Source organism: Mytilus edulis, chromosome 4 (assembly GCF_963676685.1).
Source record: "Mytilus edulis chromosome 4, xbMytEdul2.2, whole genome shotgun sequence".
Lineage (NCBI taxonomy): Eukaryota > Metazoa > Mollusca > Bivalvia > Mytilida > Mytilidae > Mytilus > Mytilus edulis.
In genome coordinates, this window is record NC_092347.1 from 1,085,243 (window position 1) to 1,099,446 (window position 14,204).

The 14,204-nt window shown below is 32.0% G+C and overlaps 1 protein-coding gene and 1 long non-coding RNA gene across 2 annotated transcripts; both read right to left on the reverse strand.

Moving 5' to 3' along the window:
* Positions 1 to 1,830: 1,830 nt before the first annotated feature.
* On the reverse strand, positions 1,831 to 3,272 carry LOC139518684 (glycoprotein 3-alpha-L-fucosyltransferase A-like). The gene has a single exon (XM_071310155.1). The coding sequence runs from the start codon at positions 3,121 to 3,123 to the stop codon at positions 1,957 to 1,959; it is 1,167 nt and encodes a 388-aa protein (XP_071166256.1). The 5' UTR covers positions 3,124 to 3,272; the 3' UTR covers positions 1,831 to 1,956.
* A 7,470-nt stretch (positions 3,273 to 10,742) lies between these two features.
* Positions 10,743 to 13,151, reverse strand: LOC139518683 (uncharacterized). Its single transcript, XR_011663429.1, has 3 exons — positions 12,630 to 13,151; positions 11,814 to 11,881; positions 10,743 to 11,049 (listed from the first exon to the last, which is right to left on the reverse strand). It is a non-coding gene; the product is annotated as an uncharacterized lncRNA (long non-coding RNA).
* Between the last annotated feature and the right edge of the window lie 1,053 nt (positions 13,152 to 14,204).

Genomic DNA, 14,204 nt, shown 5'->3' on the forward strand with positions numbered 1-14,204 from the left:
GTTTACTATCTGAATTTAGCCTTATCTAAAAATTTAAGCTTTTATTTCTTACCTATTACTTAAATCCATAAATTTTACCGCAAAACCCCATTTTGTACCGGCCCATCCATCTGATAAATATTGAACGGTCCCTTAAATAGTTTTTAAAAACTTCTTTGAATAAACAAGGTTTCCCACAATTTCCATAAATATTAACATCAATATATTTCGAAAGTTCTTTCACATAATCCTCTCGCTTGAATGGAGTTCGACAGTTGCTCGTGATCCAGGCAATGTTTTTTTTTGTTTTTTTTTATTTTCATGTATATAGAAGTATAGTTTTTTTCAGTGATGTGAAGTCATTTCTGTAGAACTACATACGGTGAAAATTCTTTCGAGTCTTTTCGATACGTCATTGTCCAATTAAATTTTCCTTTTGATTTGTCAACTGTGTAGCGATTAAAAGTAAGATAAAGTTTCTTTGAAGACCTGTTGGTGACCTTCTGCTGTTGTCTGCTCTATGGTCGGGTTGTTGTCTCTTTGGCACATTCCCCATTTCCATTCTCAATTTTATTGATCCTCATACAACTACTATTCATGCTTATCATACTTCTTTCTCTTTTGAAAAAAACAACAGCTGACTTACTTGTCGTTATTGGACATACCGTATTTCTGAGATCGCACGAATTTCAGAAAGGGAAATTACGAACCAATCCAAGGTTTTTTCATTTGTTTTACTTTGTGAAACACTTCTTTCAATCATTGGCCGCACTGAAATCAGTTTAAAATGTTGCATCTCCATATTGCGCAGACTTAGGAATAAAAAAACTGAATCAACGCATTAGAATACTACAAACAGGAAAACGTTAACGTGCTACAACCGGACAATTTGACGTCAGAAACTCGTCTTACTGTCCTTTCAACAATGATACCGGAAGACGGGATTTGTTGAGGACCATCAATGACCTGATCACCATGAATGCAACGTCAAAAGTATTTGATTGCGCAAGTCAATTGCTAGACAGGTCTACGGTCGCAACGTTTAACGTCAACTGCTAATTAAATTACTGAACTGCCAAAGAATCGACTTCAGAAAAACATTTAAAGCCTTAAAGTTTCAACCACATTATTGCCAAAACCCATTGTAATGGGTAGAACAACAGCAAAACAGAACCCACAACTTGCCGAACAGAATTGGTTTACCTTTTTAGTAATCGTTTTGGCGTTTGTTACATGAAGTGACACGTTCATTAGTAAGGGGAAACCAGGGTATACAACAATATTTGAACATTGAAACTGACGTAATCAATTCAACTTTTGAACTAGCATGTTTTGTTAAACATTGAACTTAAATGAAAGGACTGTTCATAAGTTTGTTAACAAAAAAGTGCATATTTTTAAATGGGCTTTAAAAAGAATAATATAGTGTTGCGTTTCTAAAGTTGGTCAGTATATATACAAAAAAATCAAAGCATTAGTTTGCAACACAAATAATTGCGCATAAAAACACAGTTAGCGGAAAGACCCTAGTAAATAGGATAAATATAAAACGAACTTATGCACTGGGGTGTAAGAATTTTTTTTATTTCACATTTGTGTCAAATTAAATTTGTAAAAGTATTGTAATGATTTAAATGTTAATGAGGCCTATTAATCTGTCAAGGTCAGTTATAATATGGATTTAATTTGCTTTAATAATTATCACATTGAACAAATATATAGTACAAAATAATTCTTTGTCGAATACTGTAAGTTCAGCCATTTTGTTTTTTGAATATTGCAAATTTCAAATCGCATTTTATTTAGTCCAAAACAAATAAAACATTGTAATATTATATATCCAATGCCGTATGACATCCTTTGTTAATAATGGTTTGTTGAATACTGTAAATTTAGATTGTTTTTTCTTTCAATATTGCAAAATTATAAATCACAGTTTTAGTCCAAAAACTTCGATTTCGTTATAATATTATACATCTAATGCCGACATCCTTTGTTCATTATCCAACTTGTTAAGTCTAGTTTGGTACCACGTGTATAATTTGTTGAAAGTTTTTCACACACAGAACAATATATAAATTCAACAATCTCAAGTCGTGTATACGGAGCTGCCCAGAACTTATCTTTCTCTTTTAGATAATTACTATAAACAATTTCATTGTCGGCAACTGATTTCAAGTATACCGCCAGCGCCTTTGGTGATTTGAAATCTAGTGCTGGTATAAAAGTCCCAGCAGGCAAAATATCCTTTACATTTGGTGCCCCTCGGTAAACTGGAATTATGTTGAAGTTCTCTTGATACAACCGAAATGCTTTTTCCGTAACGTAGTCTTCACAAAGGGAATTTTCAAAAGCTAAATAAAATTTATAATCACCACTTAAATATTTGAAACATGAGTCGTCATTCCAGGTAGAACACGGTTTGCCACACTTTCCGTATACGTCAACATCGATGTATTTCTTCAGCTCTGCTATATAGTTGTTTCTTGAAAAAAGAGGATTACAGTTGCTTGCTACCCAGGCAACATTTTTTGTCTTTTTCCTATATATATCAGAATAATTTTTTGCTACTGGTACACTTCTTTGTGCGAATTCTCCGTATGGAAGATATATATCTGAATCTGATCTGTAGCTATATGTCCAATCAAAATTATTATTTCTCCATTTTTCTTTCATAAAGTATTTCTGTGTGTGAATATTTGATTCATCTGACATAAATATCCATGTCTGATTTTTTGCTTTGTTCGGTATGGCAACACTATTCATTTCACTATGATGAAACAACACAGCGTCGCTTCTGTTCAGATCAGCTATGTTGTTTAATAATTCACAATGATTAAATGCACAGTTTCGAAATTTGAATTTGTACAAATATGACGCTATCCAATATGGTTTTGTATACCATAACACAGTGAAAATCTTTGTGAATTCCTTGTAATTTGTTGTCATTTTATTGTTATCTGATAATTTCGGTGTGTTAATTGTTTCTGTATTAGACCGGGTTATTTTTGCTAGAAACCTGAACTCGGTCCCTATATTTTGAACAGTGTTCACATGATATCCTATACTTAAGATTCCAATAACTGTTAATATAAACATTGTCACCCTTACGGATATACAAACCGTTATATAAGACGACTTCATTTACAAAAGATCTGTTTTCTAACTTTTATGCTGCTCCAGATAAATATAGGCTGATTATATTACGTATGAGTTTACTGCAGTATGTCAATACTTTTTTATCGTTTTTAAAAACAGTTTATAAAATTGATCAAAATCTTTTGTATTCGCCTGTGCAGCTCGTTTTCTGAAGAGAAAGAAGAAAATCGGAACTGAAAAAACAAAAGACAACTGTTTATTAAATACTTTATACATTCGGTATTCTGAAAATAACAACATGTAGTATGACCTTTATATTATATTCATACACAAATTATCATATACAGATGTTCATAATGTTTCCGTGAATGAAGGTATTAGTTACGAGTGGACAAAATGTCTCTAAAGCTACTAATTTTAATGAATGGAGATATTATTTAAGAGTGGACAAAATGTCTGTTAGGTTACTAGTATCAATGAATGAAGATATTTGTTAAGAGTGGAAGACGAAACGCTTTTAGATTACTAGTATAAATGAATGGATGGTATTAGTTAAGAGTGGACAAAATGTCTATTAGGTTACTAGTATCAATGAATGAAGATATTTGTTAAGAGTGTTCATAATGTTTCCGTGAATGAAGGTATTAGTTACGAGTGGACAAAATGTCTCTAAAGCTACTAATATCAATGAATGAAGAAATTTGTCAAGAGTGGACGAAACGCTGCTATGTTATTATTATCAATGAATGGAAGGTATTAGTGAAGAATGGACAAAATGTCTCTAAAGCTACTAATATCAATGAATGAAGAAATTTGTCAAGAGTGGACGAAACGCTGCTAGGTTATTATTATCAATGAATGAAGGTATTAGTGAAGAGTGGACAAAATGTCTGTTAGATTATTAGTATCAATGAATGAAGGTATTAGTGAAGAGTGGACAAAATGTATCTTAGGTTACTAGTATCAATGAATGAAGGTATTAGTGAAGAGTGGACAAAATGTCTATTAGGTTACTAGTATCAATGAATGAAGGTATTAGTGAAGAGTGGACAAAATGTCTATTAAATTACTAGTATCAATGAATGAAGGTATTAGTGAAGAGTGGACAAAATGTCTATTAGGTTACTAGTATCAATGAATGAAGGTATTAGTGAAGAGTGGACAAAATGTCTGTTAGGTTACTAGTATCAATGAATGAAGGTATTCGTTAAGAGTGGACAAAATGTCTGTTAGGTTACTAGTATCAATGAATGAAGGTATTAGTGAAGAGTTGAAAAAATGTCTATTAGGTTACTAGTATCAATGAATGAAGGTATTAGTTAAGAGTGGGCAAAATGTATCTGAGGTTACTAGTATCAATGACACTTGATAAAGACGTTAACATATGTTCATCTGTGATAAATTAACATGTGTTAACATAGTAGGTTGAAATATTTATGACTTAGTATCGATGGTTTGTAAACCGTATTTTGTGTTCTGAAGAGTGAAACAAGTAATGTACTTATCAACTACTACAATGGCAGCAGAATAGTATATCATAAACAGACGGGGCCACAACGTCGTTCGCTCATTACTAGCAAGTATTATGTTGACAAGTATGTTTATAATGTTTCTAATGGTGCATACTCTTGACGTTAATAATACAGCCACGTCACCATTAAATGAAATATCAAAGTCAATAATGGAAAAAAACGTGTTAGTAATTACAAATACAGATCTTTCACTTAGACGTTCTATCACAAATGGTCAGAAGGAAACTATGACAAAAAATAAAATGACTGTCAAACATGGTGAACTGTTTTGCAAGAATGTTAATCCACATCCATATAGATATATAAGTAAGCAATCTGCTGTTTGTAATGTTACTGTTAATAATCCACATCCAATTTACTAATCTTAGTCAAATCAAATGTGTTTCAAATTGGACATCGCATGGCCATCAGAGTCACATGGGCCAACTCAAACAGTGCGAGACACATAGCATTTGTATTGGGATATTCACCGCTAGTCGAATTGTTTATTAAGATGGAATTTAATGTATATAATGATCTGATCCAAGAGGACTTCAATGACCAATATCGGAACAATACTTTAAAAACGATCATGGGATTTCACTTGGCTGCCTACCACTGTAGGCAAGCTAAATTTGTTTTGTTTGTAGATGACGACTATTTTGTAAATATCCCCAATCTTATTAATCTATTTGAAGATATTAAAAAAATTTGAACAGCAAAGTGTGTTGTTCGCATACAAAAGTTCGGGAACGTTCACAGAAATAAATATAATAAATGGTACGTATCTACTGAAGAATATCTTAACATAAAGTAGCCTCCTTTCATCAGTGGTAGGTCAATGTTATTGTCTATGGACGTAGTTACAAAGTTTGCAAATGCCTTCCCGTACGTAAAATCGATATCTCTTGACGGTGTCTACCTCGGAATGGTTGCTAAAACTCTTACGATAACAATGACACATAACGAGAGATTTGCAACTCGATTCCTCATTAAAAAGCTTGATAAGTTGATTACTAACCACGACTTTGGCTCGCCAAATGTTCTCGTAGGCGAATTTTACAGATTATTGCAGAGGAAAATAGGCTAGATCAACTTTTACAAAATAGAAAAACGTGATTAGCTAAAATGTGTATTAGTTGTTAACATGTTTGCCTAATTGATATATATGTTTTAAAATTTAACGCTTATGGCTTGTTATATGTTATAGTCTATTTTATAGTCTATTTTTTACTTCATGTTTGTGTTGAAAAGTGTAACCCTTATACTTATGATTGAATAACCACACATCAACACAGTGATTTATAAAGTGAACATTAACGTTCTCTAAATGAGAGTTTTATGTGTTATCTAATATGTTAAGATTAAAAGAATTGCCTTTCCTTCGATCAGTTTTCAACTTTTGAGAATAAGATAACATTGCATCAATAAGTTTCTCTAATTAATTTACAAATAAGTAACCATCACTTTTAACAATGATTGTGGTAGGTAAAACTGTGATGAACAAACATTTCACAATAATATATGTTCTACACTCTGTATCAAATAATATATAATAGTATCTATTGTAACTGTTGTTATATACAATGCATGTATGTTGACTGTTGTACCCCTGTTTTTGACATTTGTACCTATTACCTATTAATAGAGAGGTTAAGCAAGCTTTAAAACCAGATTGAATCCATCATGTTCTACATAAGGAAATGTCTGTACCATGTCAGGAATATGACAGTTGTTATCCATCAGTTGGATGTCCATGTGCTTTTGATTTTGCCATTTTATTAGGGACTTGCCGCTTTGAATTGCGTCGGAGTTCTGTATTACTAACGCATAACAAAAAAAAAGGAAGTAATGGATTATATGCTATAAATCAAACTTTTCTTGTCAACAAGTAAATCAAATACAATAGATCAAATAGAATGCAAGCTATATGAAATGGCATCATTTCTTTGGATTTGGTTTTCTATACTTACTATGATCCTGATTATGAACGCCTGTAAATACAATACAAAAACGTTATGTGAATGTAAATACATATTGTTTTGTGAAATTGATAATAACATTTACTAGTATATATCTTCTTATATTTATTGTTAATTTATATCATTTATAAAGTCATAAAGTATAAATGTATAAATGTATTTGTATCAAGAGATGCTTGCCTTTGCTCTACGTAAATACCTCTTGTTTGCCTTTTGTTTTCTCATGCTTGACATCGAAACCACATTCTCAAATTCAAAACAAGTACATAGAGAATAATGACATTGTTGTTTTTGTTATCGATTAAGTATCAAGCATGCCAGCCAATTTTATATCAACAAATACAATATTATTATTCTTTTTATCGGTAATTTGTCTTAACTGTATGTATTTTTAGTAGAGAATATGAAATAAAAAAAATATACGCTTACAAAACATGGTTTTAGTTGATCGGTTATATGAATGAAGATTGGAGAATTCATTGATAAATTGACGTGGACTAACATGCACATGTGAAAAAGTGACGTCGTTGCACTGATTCATGATGTCAATGCCTAATATTTTAGAATAGTTGTACGCACAGGCAGGGTTAGTGTTTGTAATTGCTAAATGCAGCCTAGTAAAGTTTTCATTGACATTCTCCCATGTTCTGCATCTTTTTGTGTTTATTTGTTTGTTCAAGTTTATCTATACTGTTAAACGAGAAGACCTCATTTTATGTGTCGCTTCTCTTCTTCCCACAATAAATTATTGATCATGCCTCTGTGTCCTATAGGTACTATTCATAAGCGCATTTGTCATCCATTCTTATGACTGTTCAGTTTAGGTTATTTTGGGAGAAAAACGAAAATAAAGGTGTTCGAATATGGTTTCCGTTATCAAACCGACTTCCGGATTTAGCATTAAGAACCAATCGTATGATAGATAACAAAGATAAAAAATAAATAAGCCAATCAGAGCGTTGTCCATATCGTGGTTTTTATATCGTAAGAATCACTATTATACCTCGGTTTTTATTTGCACATTATTTTCATGAGTACTCGGGACGGGGAAAGGACAATTATTTTCGCGGTTATTTGCATTTGTTATGATTTATATACTACTATAATATATAATATAGCAGTGAGATTCCGTCATCAAACCAAATTTTAAGTCAGACTATCGGTTTTAACATTGACAACACACATCGTTTGATAGATACTAAAAAAGATAAATAGATAAGCCAATCAGAGCGTTGCCTATATCGTGGTTTTTATGTAAGAACCATGACCATTTTACCTCGGTTTTAACTTGCCCATTAAGTACTCGGATTATTTGCGTGTATACTATGATAAATATACTACTATAATATATAGACACTCTCTATATAATATAGCAGTGATCGTCATGGAGAAGAAAACGTTGAACTGATAGTTAATAAAAAATTAAATACAATTTAGTAATTATAATATAGATATGTATGTGCAAAGTATACAGAAAACGCAAAAATAATGGAATATAACGAAAAACAAATTAATAACGGACTTTGAAAAAAAGAGGGGGCTTAAAAATATTGTCCTGTCTTCACATACTGTGGCTATATGACTTTTGATAGCATTTCTTAAATTCTCGAGACTTAAATCTTTTACAAAAATTAATTCTTAAATAGTTAACATAATTTCAACCAAGCTTAAAATGCCCGCGATTTCGCTTTTATGTCAAACAGGACTTCCGGTTTTAAACTTGCACCTAAATTTCATAATAGAGTACTCGGGGACAGGACAATAATTATTGCGTTGATAGAGACTGTTCAAATAAAATAGCAGCGATCGTCTAAGGGAAGAAATTGATAGTTAATAGCAAATATACTTTACTAATAGTATACGTATGTTCATAGTATACAGAAAGGCGAACATAATGGAAGTTAACAAAAAAATAAAAATAACGGACTTTGGATACAGGCTTAAACGGTTTCCAAGTACCTATGAATTTTGATATTTTTTCTGAAATTCTCCAGACACAAATTTTCACTTTTTTGGTCTTTTAGAAAATGTTGTTTGTGCTGTTTTTAGACCCTTTTACAACGAAATTTGTTTTACATGCACACGTATAAAAATTGCGGTTTTTATCCAACGCAATCATAGGTTTGAACGTAGTTTTCAATTTAGACTCGTCTAATATGTTGGACTCGGAGGTGCGATGGAGATGCTAAAATGTGATTGTCAAGCTGAAGTGCGATGGTCTCATCGAAGTTCGAAGGTCTGTTCGCTGATGTCATTATTAGAAGTAGATATGTTTAGCAGTCAGTATATGGATTTACATTCATTATTGCCTATGTATGTCCTTCATCATGTCAGTTGCAAACCAATTAAGAGATCGTCCTTTGATTTTCTGTATACGGGCTTACTATATATAAACATTTTATCCTTACTTTGTACCTTTCATGTCGTTTACCATTATCTTGAAATATGGAGAATTTGTATGTGATACTGTACGTATTTAGAATATGCCATGCTCGATCGTACGTACAATGTAACACGAACATTTTATAAGTTTAAAAGTTTAAACAAAAAATTGCATTAGTTGACTGTTCAATTCCTACCAATAATCTACATTTCGTGTTGTATTTAAAGTTTATAAGCCTTTTATTAACCGAATAAACATATTGATGAGTAGACCAAGGCACTTCAGCGTTACCCCCAGTGCTCGTCTGCGTAGCTATCACAAAAAAGTATAAATAATGCTAAATTGCTTCGTAACTTCATTTGTGAAGGTTCTATCTTTTATATATGTATAAAAAATATAAATAAAAAAAGAACTGAACTCCGAGTGTTATTCAAAACGGAAAGTTCCTAATCAAATAAACGGTGATATACAACGTTAATTTATTTTTGCGAAGATATATGTATTGAAAACGGATTTAAAGAACAGCTGTTTGCTCTCTTGGTTGGTTTAACGAAAAGCACTTTAAATTTATGATCATAGAAACAGTTTCGATGACATATTGTTTCATCATTTGCCTTTGAAACCACATGCAACAACGTTTAAACATCTCAATTATTTCCTTCAGTTTTTGTTTAGGGAAAATCCAAAGGTCACAATTTTAATCTTTGTGTACATGATTTTTGATGATCAACAGAGCTTGTATCACTAAAGTATTAAAACAAAACATAATATCAGAATATATAAACACGTCTGACACGCATCTACAATGTCTACAGAATCCTAATGTATGACATTCTAATCTACATAATAGTTAAAACTAATTAAAGCACGATATTGATAAAAGAGAATTTATGACACAGAATGTCGAAAGATTTTCCAAATACTGTCCAGGTAATATCTTTATAATATTAGTAGTTCGAAAACAACAAAATAAGATCTTCTTTAGATAATTCCGGTCACCACGCATATGATCCTTGTGATAAACGTGACAAAATAATGGTTGTGGCCAGGTTTTGTTGATATTTGCTGAGTAGTTTTAGACGGATATAAAGCGATTAAACATCACGCCGTATTAAAATGAAATATCTTCTACTATCTTTTAAAGAAACAAAACCAGTATTGGTAATTCGGTTATACGACATTGTATATTCTTTGTAATAGTATAGTATTCAAACTATTTTTATTTCAATAAAATGTAGGTCCTATCAAGGACATATGAATCAGTTCATGTACATTGATAAACTTGAAAGCTATATTTTGACAGTATCGATGAATTTTTTGAAATACTAAGGCTTTTCTACCTCAGGCATAGATTACCTTAGCTGTATTTGGCAAAACTTTTAGAAATTTTGGTCCTCAATGCTCTTCAATTTCGTACTTTATTTGGCCTTTTTAACTTTTTTGGATTCGAGCGTCACTGATGAGTCTTTTGTAGACGAAACGCGCGTCTGGCGTATACAAACTTTAGTCCTGGTATCTATGATGAGTTTTTTTAATACTTGACACATGGGTACAGATGCGCATTAGTTTTTCCATAGGCCGTAATGGTAACGTTTTCTTCTGTTGCTCAGTCCATATCGTTAACTTGGATATGTGTGATGGCTCGTTTCGAAGCTGAGACATTTTGACATATGTGGTTAAATTTTCGGGGTACGAAGTGAGATTACTTTTTCCGTAAATTAGCAAACCCCGAGTATCCTTTTGTGATGCGGCTCCTCATGGTAAATAATCCCATTTTTAACACAAAAAGTTCTTTGAAAATTTAATACTTTGAACACATTTAATAGCTCCATAGATTTTACACATTTATTCTGTGTTCCCCTACTTTCTAAATTAACTCAAATGGTTAAGCTCAGTCACTTGTTTATCATAGAAAAGTGTCAAATATCACTACACAGAGAATTTTTGTTTACACATGACTTTTGAGTTCCTCATTTCAAGGCGCATTAGGGATCTTGTCCCATATTGAAATCCATACTTCTGATTTTTCCAAATATTTTTATGTGATCTTCATCGGTATAACATTCTGAATAAATCTGTGTATTTTTGTCCATTTCTGAAAAAAAAATAAAGTTGTTTTAGCACTATAAGGCAATGACACTTTCGTCGCTATATTCATTTATTTTGAATACAATGAGTATGTATAAGTAATTCTCTTCCAGAATACCTTCACTAGTCAAAACAAGGACAAAACTTCTGATTATAACCTCTTATTACAATACACAGACCCTGTTAAAGCATTCTACAAAATTTTCTTGTGCCTTAAAGTGCATTTTGACAGAGAAATTATGCAAAAATGAAGGTTGTATAAAAAAAACAACACCAAAATAATTATTCTTACTAGTGGAAATCTGGTATTTAATACTGTTAAAACCACTCTAAACTACTTGGAAATCATCCATATCATATAATTAGAGTACAATATAGTGCAAATTTTTAAAACTTGTCCTTTCACATAATTCTATTTGTGAAAAAAAATGTTTTTTACATGTATTTCAGTGAAAACCTTTTATCAGTGAGAAATCCACAAGAGGTCTTAACGGAAACATTGTGACATCACATGTATAATGGCATCATTAAATAACGACAGATCAAAGTAGTGCTAAATATAGTTTGCAGTGTTACATGAGAAACAGTTGCCGCAAGATTTAACTCGAAATATTGAGTCGTAACGATCTGTAACTAAGCCTTTTCATTTAATACCAAGACCATAGCAACAGTTTTCATATTAGCATATTTTTAACATACCGACTGTAATTTCAATTGCATAAATATCATAAAAAACAATTTAGAGCTTGCCTAATAAAACAAAATGCTTACCAGTTATTCAGGACTTTTTAAAACCTTTAGTTTGCCATCTCAGGTTGAAAATAATGATACGTCTGGAACTGAAATAAGACAAAAAAAATACTCAGGCTTTGTTATCATTTGATTTAAATACATAAGTATTATTGAGAGAGAAAAATCTTATTCTTGAAAGTTTAATCACAAAGAAAGACAAATGCTTCTCCCTTGTGGCTTAGCCACCTTCATTTAAACCTTTTGTATTAGAAGCAATGGGTAGTAGCTAACTAGCTTAATAATTGAATAGGTGCAGAAATATTGTTTTCAAAAAAGTTTGACCCTCCCCCTTTTTCAGTGCTGAGAAATGACAATATCTTTTGTTTTGCTCATGTGCATTAAAAATAATAATTCATGATTTTCTTAAAGCATGTAAATGTTTTTTTCTGTTTTTTATGCATATGATATCTACTGACCAGGGGTCAAATCATTGGTTAAAAGCACATGCGATGATGTATCTCACTTTACTCGTATGAAGTGTGTTATCTCCCTTGATTATCAGGTATTCCTGTAGACCAGAGTGATAATTACATAACAAAGACTATATTGTGTCATGTTTACTTACAATTTAATAATATTTAAAAGTTATTTCTTGCCTTTTCAATGTAGCAAACAAATTCCTTTCGGATCTCTCGGAAGTAAACAAAGTTATGATTGTGCCTAAAAAAAGTGTTCAGCCCCGTGCCAGTAATGTATTTTAAAAGCGAAAATTTCCTTGAGTTTTTGCTGATCTTTATCAATAATATTTATCTTAAACCATTTATGATAACTAGGTATAAATAAAAAAATACTAACCATCATTTTCGGTGGTGTACAGGTGAAATCATCCATAAATCAGTCCGACAACTTCTGGAATTGAGCTTCTAAATTGGGTACAGATGCGCATTAGTTTTTCCATAGGCCGTAATGGTAACGTTTTCTTCTGTTGCTCAGTCCATATCGTTAACTTGGATATGTGTGATGGCTCGTTTCGAAGCTGAGACATTTTGACATATGTGGTTAAATTTTCGGGGTACGAAGTGAGATTACTTTTTCCGTAAATTAGCAAACCCCGAGTATCCTTTTGTGATGCGGCTCCTCATGGTAAATAATCCCATTTTTAACACAAAAAGTTCTTTGAAAATTTAATACTTTGAACACATTTAATAGCTCCATAGATTTTACACATTTATTCTGTGTTCCCCTACTTTCTAAATTAACTCAAATGGTTAAGCTCAGTCACTTGTTTATCATAGAAAAGTGTCAAATATCACTACACAGAGAATTTTTGTTTACACATGACTTTTGAGTTCCTCATTTCAAGGCGCATTAGGGATCTTGTCCCACATGTGAACGTTCAATAACCATACATGTATGACACTTGCACATTAAAAATTGGCCGGAAAATAGTAATCAAAGGTACCAGGATTATAATTTAATACGCCAGACGCGCGTTTCGTCTACAAAAGACTCATCAGTGACACTCATATCAAAACAGTTAAAAAGCAAAACAAGTACAAAATTGAAGAGCATTGAGGACCTGAAATTCCAAAAGTTGTGCCAAATACGGCTAAGTTAATTTACTCCTGGGATAAGACAATCCTTAGTTTTTCGAAAAATTCAAAGTTTTGTAAACAGGAAATTTATGAAAATGACCATATAATTGATATTCTTGTCAACACCGAAGTGCTGACTACTGGGCTGGTGATACCCTCGGGGATGAACGTCCATAAGCAGTTGCATCGACCCTTTGGTGTAAAATAGTTATCAAAGCTACCAGTATTATAATTTAATACTCCAGACGAGCGTTTCGTCTACATAAGACTTATCAGTGACGCCCATATCAAAACACTTAAAAAGCCAAACAAGTACAAAATTGAAAAGCTTTGAGGACCCAAAATTCCAAAAAGTTGTGCTAAATGCGTCTAAGGTACGAAAGATACCTGAGGGACATTCAAGATGGCCAAATTAGTATCGGATAGATCGCATAGAACAAATTACAGAAATAGTGGTTGATTGATGACCTGGAATTCTCGTAAACGCACATACTTGAAACTTAAGATTGAAAGCTAGCGTATACAATACGTCAAAAGTTTCGGTAGTTATACACACAAAATGCAATCACATATAAGAATATCCACTATAACATCTTTCAAAATAGTAATCATTCCATTATATAGATCAGCTATCGGGCTAATAGAGTATTCTTATACAAATTACGAAAATACACCTGTCTATTTTCATAAACGAAAAAGTATCAAATTGTATTTAATGAGGAAAACAAATCAGAAACGTTGACTCCAGGTAGATGCAATGGCTTCGACACATCATAGATGATACATCTATTTTGTCATGTATGTAAAAGATGATGTATGTGATATACTACAATTC